The sequence below is a fragment of the Hetaerina americana genome, unplaced genomic scaffold, assembly GCF_022747635.1.
Source record: "Hetaerina americana unplaced genomic scaffold, ioHetAmer1.1.p SCAF_130, whole genome shotgun sequence".
NCBI lineage: Eukaryota > Metazoa > Arthropoda > Insecta > Odonata > Calopterygidae > Hetaerina > Hetaerina americana.
In genome coordinates this window covers 375,001-388,896 of record NW_027286404.1, presented here as the reverse complement: position 1 = coordinate 388,896, position 13,896 = coordinate 375,001, and the positions used below count along the sequence as shown (strand labels likewise).

The 13,896-nt window shown below is 42.0% G+C and overlaps 1 protein-coding gene across 1 annotated transcript in view; it reads left to right on the top strand.

Annotated features, from left to right (window-relative positions):
* Positions 1-235: 235 nt before the first annotated feature.
* Positions 236-13,896, top strand: part of Swip-1 (EF-hand domain-containing protein D2 homolog Swip-1) — a 73,426-nt gene continuing 59,765 nt past the window's right edge. Inside the window, exon 1 of the mRNA XM_071583359.1 lies at positions 236-638. Coding sequence (XP_071439460.1) covers positions 469-638 — 170 coding nt within the window. The 5' untranslated portion in view covers positions 236-468. The remainder of the gene's footprint in view (positions 639-13,896) is intronic.

The window sequence follows — 13,896 nt, the reverse complement described above, 5'->3', positions numbered from 1 at the left end:
CTCTCCCCCCTTTATCGTTCCATCACTCCAACCCCTTTAACATTTCTTATCGATCGCCAACTTTCTCCAAACCCCTCTAGCACCGGGATGCGCAACTAGCCGGCCATCGAACCGAGCCCTGCGCCGTGGCCCCACCCTCTCCCCTCCCTCCTCCTCCCGACCCTTGACTCATCCCCGTGTACGTCACGCGACCGTCACAGCTGATGCGGAGGAGGTTGGAGAGCGGAGCCGGACCCGTTCAGAACCCAGTGCGGTGCCGAGGCGATAGGACGTCCGACGCCGTTCGCCTCAACCCTTCGCCGTCCGCCTCCCTTCCGCGGGCTCCCTCCACGAGACCGACAGGCACTGCGCCACTTCCCCGCGGCGACCCCCGTGGTATGTGGTGGGCCACCAGGCGACAAGGCGACGACCAGTTAGTCGGTTAGTGCCTGGAGGAGTCGGGCATTCCCCGGTGACGCGCAGAGAGCCATGCCTGCCGATGACGAGCTGAGCGGCGTGCTAAGCCGAAGGCAGGCCATCAACGAGGCACTGGACGAGGGCAAGGAAGTGAAGCCGCAATTTCGGGTGGTGAACGTTTACACGGAGTTTGCGGAATTTTCGAGGAGACAGATAAAAGAGTACGAGAAGACGTTCAACAGGTAAGAATGGAGAAAGAAGTGACGCAACTCTCGGCGTCCGGCTTCCTCCGCAGTTATAGTGGAAACTCTTGAAGGTCTTCGCGGGAAGGCGTGACACGAAAACTCCTTACGTGTCGCCGGCGGTGTAAAGTCCCCAGTCCTGCCAACCGCTCCCCACCTAGCGCTCACGGTAAAGGGAGGAACTTGGCAGTGATCGTGGCTGGTGAAGAAATCCCTGGAGAGTTAAAACTTTTCGGGCTGGGCGCAATCCCGCGATTCATGACTTCGTCTCGAGGTGGGAGAGATTATCTCGGAGGGCGAGGTGTACGAGTCTATTCATTGTCTCAGGTGACGTCAGACGTAAACAACTCTGGGACCTTTGGCGTCACACGTGATGGAATGGAGCTCGGCTCCAAACGCGAGATTGAAATGTTTACTGATCTCCCCAAACAAACAACTCCTTGCTACTCGGCGGTACACCTACCGGTGAGCCGGCGAAACAAAGACGCCCCGTAGGCGCCGGGCACCGCTCCTACCCCACTGACCCGCATAACCTTGGACGGTGTAGGTGATGACCTCTCGCACCTCTTTCACAACGAATGGCTTCACTTTGCCCGTGGGACCCACGGATCCCATCTCCATTGGTACATGGCGAGCAGAATGACCGAAGCGGCTGCCCTTGTTTATTTCCCAATAGTCTTCACGATAAACCGAACGCGGTGCGACTTATGACTTCATATTTCGGCTAAAATGTGGATCCGGACGACGAAAGGATAACTACAGTCATCCCTGCTACTATTGATATATCCGCACACTTGAATGAGGTACCGGGTACGGAAAACTTAACATTAAAATAAGTTCAATCTAGCAGAGGGTTACGGACATTAAACGAACATCATGACTGATTACCCCAGAAAACGTCGCATACACCGAGAATTGAATCGCATACACCGAGTATTGGCTTTCATTGAGCCACTGGACCATTCACTGCTTTAATAATGTGACACTGCGACTGGGACTTTCCGAAAATAGACGATTCGCCAGCAATCGGCCAGCGTTTAATGGATAGGATTTAAAATGAGGTTTGTTTTTTGTGTCGCGAATTAATAAACTCAATTATATCAATCTCGTGTGATAAACAGCACTTAAAGTTGCTGAATATTTTTTCAAGTTACACGAGTTAGTCGCTATTCACAAGGATGTTCACAAAAGTTCATTTTTTTATTAATCTTGCGTGTGAGCTACGCTGAAAAGTACCTTATATTTTGACTCATTTCCGTGAAATGGTGTTATTTTTTTCTATGACGGATTGCTGCAGTAAATCGTTCCTGGGAAAATCAATCGTGGGAGATTCTTTCTGTGGCGACGCGGAAACACTTTACCGAAGGTGAACAAAATTTCATTTCCGGATATCTGGAGTCAATCCCATGGAACCGAGTTTTAAACTTTTCTTTGAGTTGCTTTAGGGATGGATTTGCCTCATCAGTCTCGTTTGGGAAGGCTCATTTATCGATATCCGGATGGGAAACCCACTTCTGAGAGGATTGCCCAAAGTGTGGTTCTCTTTACTTGACAACGCAGGTTCACGTCAGTGTCGACTGCATATCCTGAGTATCCATTCCCAAACACACGAAATATTATGTTCCAATTTATCTGAACTTGTATCGCATATTTTCTACCCTCATTGAAATATTTTCCACGAGACATTAAGTTTAATTCCAGAGTTTCACTACAGCGAGGGAACGAGTAAATAACAATAGTGTTTGTGGAAGAGTTCCCGAACTCATCGAAGATAGAAGAGAGAAATTATCTTATTTAGTCAAATGCTGCCTGCACCTATTGAACCCACGAATTACTCTCAAATTGCTCAAGTCGAATCCAAGGTGCTCTGAGAGTTTTGAAATTGTTACAGAAAATCATATTACATTATTAGAATAAATAATTGGGTGTTCTTAAGACCATAATGCTAATGTGCGTAGAGGCTTTCGACATTTCTGTTCGGTTGCATTGCTTGTCATATCAACTTATTTGTGAAACATTGAAATTCTTTTTCACTATCGATATTTTAGGAAGGATCCTTGGTAAACATTGAACATTATGTCACCCCATTTCTTTTGCATAAGTGCAACCTTAATATTTACTTTATGCATTATTTTATGGCCGATAACATTCGGAAGAGAATCGAACACAAGACTTCTATAACTATAGTGATGCTAGTTCAATTATTTCAGCTCAATAATTTCAGACATTTCAATTATCCCAATCAATATTACTAAGTTTTCAAGGGTATTGTATAAATTTGGGGCATACTTTCCTTAAGCAAAAAGAATAGGGAAATTTTTGGAGCCCTGAGCTGACGCTTTGTCAACGTATCAAATTTTTGTTGGCGCAATCATTTCATTAACATACCATCAAACTATCTCATCCTCATTCCTTTTAATTCTATATAGAATATGGAATTGATTTTCCCCTTGTTGCGTTACTCGTATACCAGGTTACCACTCTGGAATTAAGCCCAGGATCTCTCCGCATAAAGCAACGTCGATTCAAAGTTAAAATGTTATTTATTCAACTTAAAATGAGTTTCCTAAAATGAAATAAAAATGACCATTCTTATTTTAAGGAAAATAACGAAACAAGACATTTTCAAGTCAAAAAAATCGTCCTGCATGAGAAGACTCAATTTTGATGACTATCTCGCACACGGTTTACGATTTCCGAAAATGATAATTCCCACTCTTGCGCAGTTTTGCTCGCGAAGACATATTCTCATAAAATACGTGCACCGCCTTTCCATTAAAGAAAGGAAATAAGAACTGGACAACCTTTGGTCATCAGAAACGAAATTTGTCAATGTTCATTCGAGTATACCGATTCAAGCGAATATTGGGTCATTTTACACCACCACCGATTCCTTCCCTATTTCATGCGATGAAGATGTGTATCAAGTTCTTGGAGATATTCCTTGGTACCCACTCGCGGCGGGCATCGAACGCTCCTATTCTGGTGGGCATTTCTTGCTTGCGGTTCATTCACTTTTGCGATCGCTTCGCTTTGGAATATCTTTCGAGTCATTTTGTATTTTGCATGCCTATACTTTTTGTCGTCACGAAATCTAACGGCTCTGGCTCCTCCGTGAAATGATTTCATTGGCCGAGGAATATGTTCGGCGAGCCGCGGTGCCTACCCACTCACTGCGGTGACAGTGGGAAGCGATCCAGGGCCGATGGCGCGAGAAGAGAGCGGATGTTGCCGCCGTGGGGTTGGAGAGAGCGAGCGAGTGTGCATTCGGATCACTGACGGGGAAGGGGGGGGCAGGCGGGGGACCCTCCATCCCACCCCCGCCCGAACTGCGTACTCGAGGCTGCAGCACGAGATTGAATCGCCACCTCCCCCTTCCTCCCTCCTCCCCGTGCATCCACGTCCCAAGCTGCGGTGCACTGGGCGACGCCGCCGCTCAACCCCGATCGTTGCCCGCATATGACGTCTGCACTCTTACCGCGGCGTAGTAGCGAAAATTTAAAAGAAAACCAAAATTAAAACAATTCCTTCTTTCCAATTTATGGAAATGCTGTAAATGTCTGACATGGAGACAGGAGTAAAAAATGGAAGTCTGGCCGAATGTGTTCACAAAATCTCCTCTAATGCTGGAATTTCTCCCTTCCTCCCGAATGCGAGAGCTAAGTGAATTTCGTCCTGCGACGCACGTTTCCTGCCGTAGTTTCGAAGATAAGATTTCTGGCAATAAAGTAACCGGGGAAGATTTTCTTGTAAATTATTCCATAATTCCAACGAAAGCAAGTGGTGCGGGATTTCTTTTTAGAGAACCAATAAAAAAAGCTACTTAATGAATATAGTGTGTATTAAAACCATGGTTGAGCTGGAGACGATTCATAGACGATCTTATCATACATTATTTAGCGCTACCGAATTTTCCCCACACAGATCGCGGAAAAAGATATTAGCATAAGAAACAAGTCAAACTGGTTTTTTTCCGCTAAAATATTATCATATTCCCAGGGAAAAACATTGGACTTGTATTCAACATTTTCAAAGTGAAATAACCATTCGTCTTGACCGGGATTAGGCCCAGTGCTTTGGCGGATTAAGCTACCGATGCGTCCCAATGCACTGGATATTTTAACTTTATCGAATCGGCGAATGATTTTACGCTTTAAAATTGTTTCATTGTAATTGACATTAGCGGTTGATTCCTTTAAGGTACTCTCACGGCAAACCTCGTATTTTCTTTGAATTTATTGAACGAAAAATCATTGCGTAATATAGTTTGTTTGGGAACCGTAAAATCAATAGCAGTGTACATATAGCTGCAATATGGCTGAATCAATTAAATATGATCCATAGAAGAATTGCAAAAGGGAAAAATAATAAATAGAGGAACTTTTTTCGGCACTAAAAATGTAAAAAGTTATTTTACGGCGACCTCAGAGTGGCTGTTATTTTGCGTGCACCCATTAAGGGAAACCTGTGGTAATTTGTGACTCCACTCATGATGATGATGATGATGCCCTTTAATTATGTACATCATTTATTAATCGATTTCCAAGATTTTATTTTCGATTCCAACATAAAATGAATACGTTTTCCGACGATCTACTTATTGTAGAGTACACCATCGTTGAATCCTTCTGATCTCACCGCGCCGTACCAGTTCACTTAACAGCACCTCGGAAAAGCGTGAAATTCATTAATTACTTCCCACCCATTGAATTGCAGGAGTGCACATACTTGCTCTCCGGAATTTTAATTGCTGCCCGCAGACGGGGAATATTTTTCCGCCGACACCATTAAGAACGCGAGATTTCCAATAACAATAATTTTGACTCCGAAATCAAGTTTTCACGCCCGTAAGCCTTGGGATGCAAACGGAGAGAGAGAGAAATTGTTGTGGCGGGAGATTGGTCGGCCAGCAGTCAGTTCCATTGGATGTGGCTGCCCGTGGCTCAATAGACGAAGCTTGCCACTCGAAGCCCATGCGTTCCGCCGCGGAAGAAAACGTCGTCTCTGAGGCAAGGGGGACATTGGGGAGGGGGGGGGGACAAGCGTGGGTTTCGGGGATAAATCTGTGCTGCTTCGTGAAGTGGCGGGTCGCCTTTGATGGTGCGAGTCGAATGGGGCACTTGATGAAGGGAGTTGATCAATCGGGGCGGGCGGGTGAGTCACAGTCGCCCCCGATCGGGAGCTCGCCTCTCGCGTGTGCGGAAACCCGTGTCGTCAGCATGCGCAATCACGGGAGCATGTATTGTACAGCGTGCTGTTTCTTCGCCTCGCCGCCTCCTGGATGTCGACTTGAGGGTCGCTCCGAAGGGCTTTAAAATTCGAGTTTTTATCATTTCACCGGAATGAAACCGACACACACGCATTGCAATTAAAGGACACCAAAAGAGGAAAAATAAATTCTATTTTGGGTATTGTCCTATTATTTTAACCGTTCGAATTTTTGGCAGCTCTTTAGCGCGGTCCTGGATCAGTATGCCTCCTATAATGCGCAGCCATTCTTTTTAGCTAAAGGTCCTCCTTAACTGCTGGTGATAACCCTGGTCTTAGTCGTTATTTTTGTCTTTCCATGCCCAAGAACTTTTGAGGCTTCATGGCTATGTACAGGGTGCGGCAACATTACTTCCTTTTTTGGAAGCGTTTTGCGTTTGAAAAAAAAGGAAGTTATGTTGCCGCACCCTGTACTATGAGAGTGGGAAGAAATTTTGATGAAAGCTATATTTCAGAATTTTAAAAATATTTGAAACTGATGTACTACCTTGATCAAAAATTTCCCGGAATTTATTCAGAAAATTAAAAATACAAGTTTATTCATGTAAATCTATATTGTCCCCTTCAAAGTAATCCCCATCGACTGCAACACACTTATGCCAGCGCTTGATCCAATCCTCGAAACATTTTTTATATTCGGTTTTCGGTATGTCCATCAGTGCTTCCTGCGATTTTTCCATTACTTCCTCTCGGCTGCTAAAACGCGTTCCCCGTAATGGTTTTTTAACTCGATTGAACAGAAAGAAGTCACAGGGAGCCAAATCAGGTGAATTCGGTGGCTGTTGGATGGTATTTGTTGCATTTTTCGTCAAAAAATTACGAATAATGATAGCACTGTGCGACGGTGCGTTATCATGGTGCAAAATCCACGAGTTTTCTGCCCACATTTCTGGTCTCTTTCGGCGAATTGCTTCACGCAAACGTCTCATAACGCCCAAATAATACTCTTTGTTTACTGTCTGGCCTTCTGGCAAAAATTCATGATGCACTACACCGTTGTAATCCATGAAAACCGTCAGCATTGCCTTCTTTTTTGACTGAAAACGACGTGGTTTTTTTGGTCTCGGCTCATTTGGTGAACGCCATTCACTTGCCTGATGTCTGGATTGCGTGTCGTACTCATAAACCCACGTCTCGTCTCCAGTAATGATCCTTTTGATGAATGTGGGATCGGATTCAGCCTCGCAAATCATGTCTTTTGCGACGTCAACACGGTCTCTTTTTTGCATGAAATTGAGGTCTTTTGGCACCAACTTTGCTGCTACACGACGGAAACCCAAATCATTAACCACAATGTCTTGGGCGGATCCATAGGCAATGTTCAAGTCCTCCGCTATTTCTCTGATGGTTAATTTGCGGTTATTGACCAATATTTCTTTTACTTTATCAATTTTTTCACCGACTTTCGATGTCGATGGTCTGCCACTGCGTTCATCATCTTCGATTGACTCACGACCACTTCTGAACCGCTCGTGCCACTGGTAAACGACCGTTTTTTTAGAGAATCGTTGCCGAAACACTTTTCCAACATTTCCAACGTCCGTGCGCCACTAAATCCGTTTTTTACGCAAAATTTAATACAAGTTCGTTGTTGCAAATTTAAATCCATTTCTGCAATTGTAAAAAATCGCCAACACACACAGAGATAGATGTACTCTTGGCTACGTAACTTTTGCAGATGTCAAGTTATGACACTAAGATTTAAAGGGAATATCAACAACAGATGTACCAATTTAACAAAAAAACAGAACTCAAATCGGAACGATGGGAGCGCCACACGGTGGTTATTCCGGGAACTTTTTGATCAAGGTAGTATAGCAGGAAATCCATTTGTCACCAATTGTAATCAAACATTAGGATAGTAGCACGGTGCGAGGACTGCTAAAGAGAGGGCGATCATGATTTTTACATTCGTATGATTTATCGCGTAAAAATTAATTTGCTTGTTTTATTGTTATCTTCATGTGTATTTTATATGGAGCTTTTTTCATTTGACTCAAGAATTGCGTCAGCGGCTGCCATTGAAAGTTGAAACATTTTCAGTTCCCCTATGCCTGCTTCCGTTGAACAAAAACTTTCCACGAGTGGACATAAGGGAAAATGAAAAACGTCACCCTGGAATATGGGAGGCTGAGGAACATACTTCACGTTGATTTTCACGAGATAATCGGGATTTCGGGGTAGTTTTTGAGAAACTCAACATCCACAAGCATTTCTCATGTGCAATATTTCTGTTGCCTGCGTGGGGGCGGCACCCCATGACATTCTCAATGTTTCTAATAGTCCTCTTAACGTTCTTCCGCGAGCTTCTATAACATTAGCAGAAGCGGAGTTAATGCTTAATTCCGTACTTGAACCATGGGGTCCAACATCCTTGGAAAACTTTTATTATCATCAGGAGCGGGCGCAGGCGGACTTAAAACATATTTTGCAGTGGCTAACGCAGAGGCATTACTTAAGTAAAATCAATGAAAATTGCAACATTTATACATAACGTATTAACATAAAATATTAAATTTAATTTTTGCACTTAAAATTGATGCGAATGAAATATTTATGAGCCCCCTTTGAAGAATAGCCCTCTTAGCCTTTAAAGAAGTCCTTCCGTGATATTCGTAGGCGTATTTCTGTATCTCAGTACGAATAAATTTTCTAGAAATCGCAAACCTTAGTTTCCATTCGGAAGATTGGGAATGTAGCCCACCACGTTTCCCCAAACCCATCGCCAACTTGATGAGCTCAATTGTTCGAAATCCTTCTCATATTTCTTAATATGCAGTGGCGTATTTTTACTCCGGTCTCTACATGGGTGCAAATATTTCTATCACTGCCATTATTTCCCCAGACAATTCATTTCGTCCAATAGCTCACTCGATCCTTTTTCTTTGTGTCGCACTTCGGAGTGGTGCCCCTTACTCCGCTGACTGCCTCTCCATTCTTCTGAATAAAAAGAAGCACACTTCATGCATGTCACTTTTTCGATTCTGCGGGCTCCCAGTCGTGACTACGCTTCGAAGCTTGCCGATCTTACTGGGTGCGTTTTCGCAATGGCCAATATGCCATGTCCATTCTCCGCGCGACGCTATACACTCCATTCTCCATCCCAGTTCGTGCCCGATGAGTTTTTTTTTCATCCGTCTGCTACAAATTTTGCAGCAGGGATTCTAGGGAAGGAAAAGTAAAAATTTTAAATGGGCACGTAATTGAAGAAATAATCCAGTCACCTCCTTTCGTACGAATTCCTTAAATCATGCTCATGCCTGAATATGCGACAAAAATGCATAAATAATTCCGTCTTTGCAGTTGACGCAAAATCAACTAGAGGGCGTGATACGCATTTTGTTTCCATTGGAGGAAATTGAGTGGGATTCTTGAATATTTCATTTCATTCGAAAGTCAAAATCTATTTCCAGCAGCTTGAATCTAATGAGTATATGTATGGTTTCAAGCACATTATTATCATTTCAAGAGCTTAATACTTCAGCCAGTAGCTTAGATTTAGATAATATAAAGTAGAATTCCTTCCCCGCTAGCAGTGAATAATACTCTTCTTTTCACCTCTCCTGTGATATGAAATTATTCAGCCAACTTGAGGCAACCGAGGTTGTGGTGGTGTTGAAATTACAGGTTTCAACACTAGATTCGGTATCCCCTTCGCTCACTGAGCATGGGTGCTAGGGCTGCAGGTCTTCGTATCCGCTCTCGTAACGCTAATCTGCTTACAATAACGTTCTTTGCTGTACACAAACAGTCTCAGCGTTATTAGCAGTGATATGTCATCTTGCGACGACGATGGTTACTCGCCTAACAGAAATAATATAAATAGAGGTGAGGCCTTTAGCAATATTAATTTTATGAATAAAATTTTTATCGGCATTTATTCTCGCATAGCGTTCATAAAAACACGAAGTTTCGTCAATGGTCCTTCCGTCTTCTTTCGAAGAAACTTATTTTATTAAGAATGGAATGATAGTTGAACTGATACGGGATTTTCTGTCACTATTGAATGTTAGTCATTGCGAAGCACTTCGTTGGGTTTCGCAGTATTTGTTGAATTTGTTGCAAAAATGCGCCAAATTTCAACTTCTTAGATCTTCTAAAATCAGGTGAAACATTTTCGGACATAAATATGTATGTAACTGTCTACTAATATTCCTTTTTCTACAGATTTTTCCGTGAGAAAAGACATCGCGTGTTTTATCGTAGAAAGGTTTTTAACGAGTGTCTGGAAAGCTTATTTAATTTAATTGCAATTAATAAACCTTTGAAATGTCAGGAAATCGGTCTCGTAGCAGGAAATATATTTTACCTTTACTGTAAAATTTTCAAAAATTTAAAACTCATAAATGACAAAATATTGCATCAATTACTTACAAGAGACGTAAGTAAGCAAGTTGAATTTCTCAGTAAGTAGTACTTGTAAAATTACTGGGAGGGGGCGCTAAGAGATCTGTTAGTGATTTAAAAAATGATTCAAAGTTTGTTTAAATTCGAGTAAATAAAAACTTTCGTCGATATAAATAGTTTTAGATCATATAGCATTTAGCAGAGTAAATTCTAAGATAAAATTCATTTATAAATAATATTTGCATTTTTTCATTTGCAAGCGCAACCAAGAAATACGTGTTCCTAGTAACGGGTATATTTTCACTGATTACGCAACCAGTTGCCATATTGTTTCGGCCACTGAGGGTTCTATTGTCGAGATTACGATCGTGGCCTAAATTGATGATGTTTGATATACAAAACTCTTGGTAGTGACATGAGAGTACGGATGCCGTGCCTAGGTTTGAGAAAAATTTCGAAATACAATAAACAAACCCTCGCAAGGGTTAGACCAGGGGTGGAATCTTTCTTTTCAAAATTCGTGGCATATATTTACTCCGTTTTTAATGTATGATAATTTTGTCTTATTTCACCTCGAGTAAATCTAAAATATAGTCTTCGAATATGAATGAACAACCATGGTAAAACTTAAGTTTCAATTCATGTTTCTTTACTTACAACGAACTTAATATAACAATAAATGGCAATAAATATAATAATTGTCCGAATGAAATCGAATACAAATTTAAAAAGGAGAACGCCTCAGAAGTAACGGATTATTAGAATATCACGACAAACGAAACGCATTGTTTTTGACTCGGATTTTATCCGCGGGCCTATCCGTGATCCGGGACACGCAGGTATCAGGGTTCAAGTCTCAGCCTCAGTTATCACAACCCTGATTTCAGCACTAGTTTTCACTAACGTAATGGATGCAATACGACTAAATAATACACTATCCGCCTTCACTTGACGAAACTAAACGTATTTATTCCTTTTTTGATATAGGACTATTTTGCTGCTTACTCCACAGAGTCCTTGAAATAGCATTTTCTGTGTGTTTATGGCCGCGCCAAACATAAATGCACAATAAGGGCACAGTTTACAATAACACCTAATGTTTACATGATTAAAACTAATATTTAAATAAATACCTGCTAACTTTTTTGATATAATATATGACGAAAATTTTCCATTTCATTAATTTCTCATATCGGTAGTATCACTAAGAGCTTTACGGCATGGCTTACAAAATTTCAAAAGATGTATTTTTAACTCCTGAAATCTTTATTTTAGAAAATTAGAGAGATGAAGACACACTAGTCGGACGATATTTCTCAAATAACTCCGGCGGATAACGGGATTTATGGTGTACCGCGGCCTAAGTTTTATGAAAGCCAGCATTCGCGAGGGACGAGACTAATATTGCGGAATGCGAAATGAAAGATAGTCCATGGTTTCAATGTTATCTGAATTCGCAAGGAGATTTGCAATACCGGCGACGAGAGGTAGTAAGCTTTATTCATATGTGAAGCCATATCAGAAAATGTCTGAGAGAAGAAAAGAAAGAGGATTGCCTCCATGAAAATAGGAACTTGGGATTTCGGGACGATGGTGAGGACAGAAAGGTATCGAACGAGAGGCGGAGAGAGCAAATTCAGACGCACGAGGTCCGTGTGAGGAGAGATTGAGAGACACTAGATATTATTGAGACAATAGTCACGAAGTAATAAAGCTGAGAGACGGAGAGTCAACGTGGGGCAGCCTTAGTAGTGTATAGGTATATACGGAGAAGGGTAGTGAACTTGAAAAAGGTGAATGACACAATAGCATTTGTAGAAATAAGAGTAAACCTGGTCGATCTAAAGGCAGTCCAGGCCGACAGGCCGTCTTCGGGAGTAAGAATTAAGAAGTGGTCATAATCAGGTAGACGAAATGATTGTAAATGTACGTGGAAGGAAACGATTTACGTGTATTGATGTGTGATTGGAATGCAATGTTAAGCGAAGGGGGAGACGACAGTGCGGTACGGGGGCGCACGCCATAGGAGAGAGGGATGGCCGTGTATGTAGTCTACCGTAGGGTTTTGTAGGAGACGTAACTTCATTATAACTAACTGGTTTACACACCACAATAAACGTAATTATACTTGGAAAATTCTTGGAGATACCTGTAAATTTAATTTAAATGATTTTATTGCTGGGAATATGTTTAGGAATGCATGTAGCATCGTCGACTCAAACAATTTCCCGGGGATTCGGATAACAATTTAGTGCTCACGAGATGTGATGTTACGTTTAAGAGAATATGAAAGAGAAGGTGAATGAATTGATTGGTTTAAATAGGAAGGAGTAACAGGAGGCAGCTGATAAACTTCTGAGGGAAATTAAGGGGACGGGTACTGTAGAGGAAAGTTTGGAATATCTTAAGCAAGGGCATATGAAAGCGACGAACAAATCAGTAGGTTGAAATAGGACTGGTAGGTCCTATTTTTTCGTTCGCAGCTTTTAGAAAAGAGTTTAGGAAGTCATGGAATACGGAAGATAGGATTGAATTGATTGAAGGAAATAGATGAACGCGGACAGAGAATGAGGGAATGGTCAGTACTAAGGGATAAACGTCAAACGAAAGCGAGATGCTGAGAGGGCGAAATAGTGAAAGGAACATGTGAATTTTACCGAGACAGGGCGAAATGGGTGAGTATTACGAAAAGGTGAAGGATGTTGCAGGATGAAAGACCAGGAGAAAAAAGCACAACCTCTTTCAAGGAAATTTAGTTCACACTAACAGAGATGCAACGGGCAAAATATCTATTAAAGAAGAGCTCCTGATAATATGGATAGAGCATGCAGTTGGAACTGTATGGTAGATATAGTAGGCCATTGGGTTAGAATATAGAAAGAGATAGCTTAGGACCAGGAAGTTTGACCGCAAAATAGTAAATGCAGTTAAGGAAATGGAATCGAAAAATGTTATGGGAATAATTAATACCCCTGCGGAACTACACAAATATTTCGGAAAATGATAAAGGAAGAATTAATATGGACCCATTCGTAAAATTAGAGGAAGGGGTTTGTCCGGGAGACTTGATATGTTGGCATTGATACCACTCCACAATAAGGGAAAAGCAATAGTATATGGGAACTAAAGAATCCTAATTTTGATTCCACATACGGCGAAGGTATCACTCAAGATCTTCAACAAGAAGGCGGCGATGAGAGAAATTGTACTTTGGCGAAGATGTCTGGGTTTAGAAGGGGTATCCGTGATGCCATGGTAATAATGAGGTCACTAATACAAAGGAACATTTAAGAGTACGATCGGGATGTATTTATATGCCACGCAGATTGTGAGAAGACATTCGACAGAGTGCACTGGGCACAATTGTTCAACATTTTGCATAAGAGAGGAGTTAACTGGAGGGGTAGACGACTTAATCGGGATCCGGAAAGGTTTTATGCAGCACCGAATGAAGAGTCGGGATTAGTAATGCTTGGCAGGGGAGTAAAACGGGGATGTCCATCTGTTCAGGGAATCTTTTCGAGATACCTGTAAATGCGGAGGTAATGGTAAGCGAGGCATGGGAAGGACTAGATGACTAGATGGAATGACGGTGTGCGTAGAAAAGGTAATGAAAACTTGGAATGAAAATAGATGAAGTAGT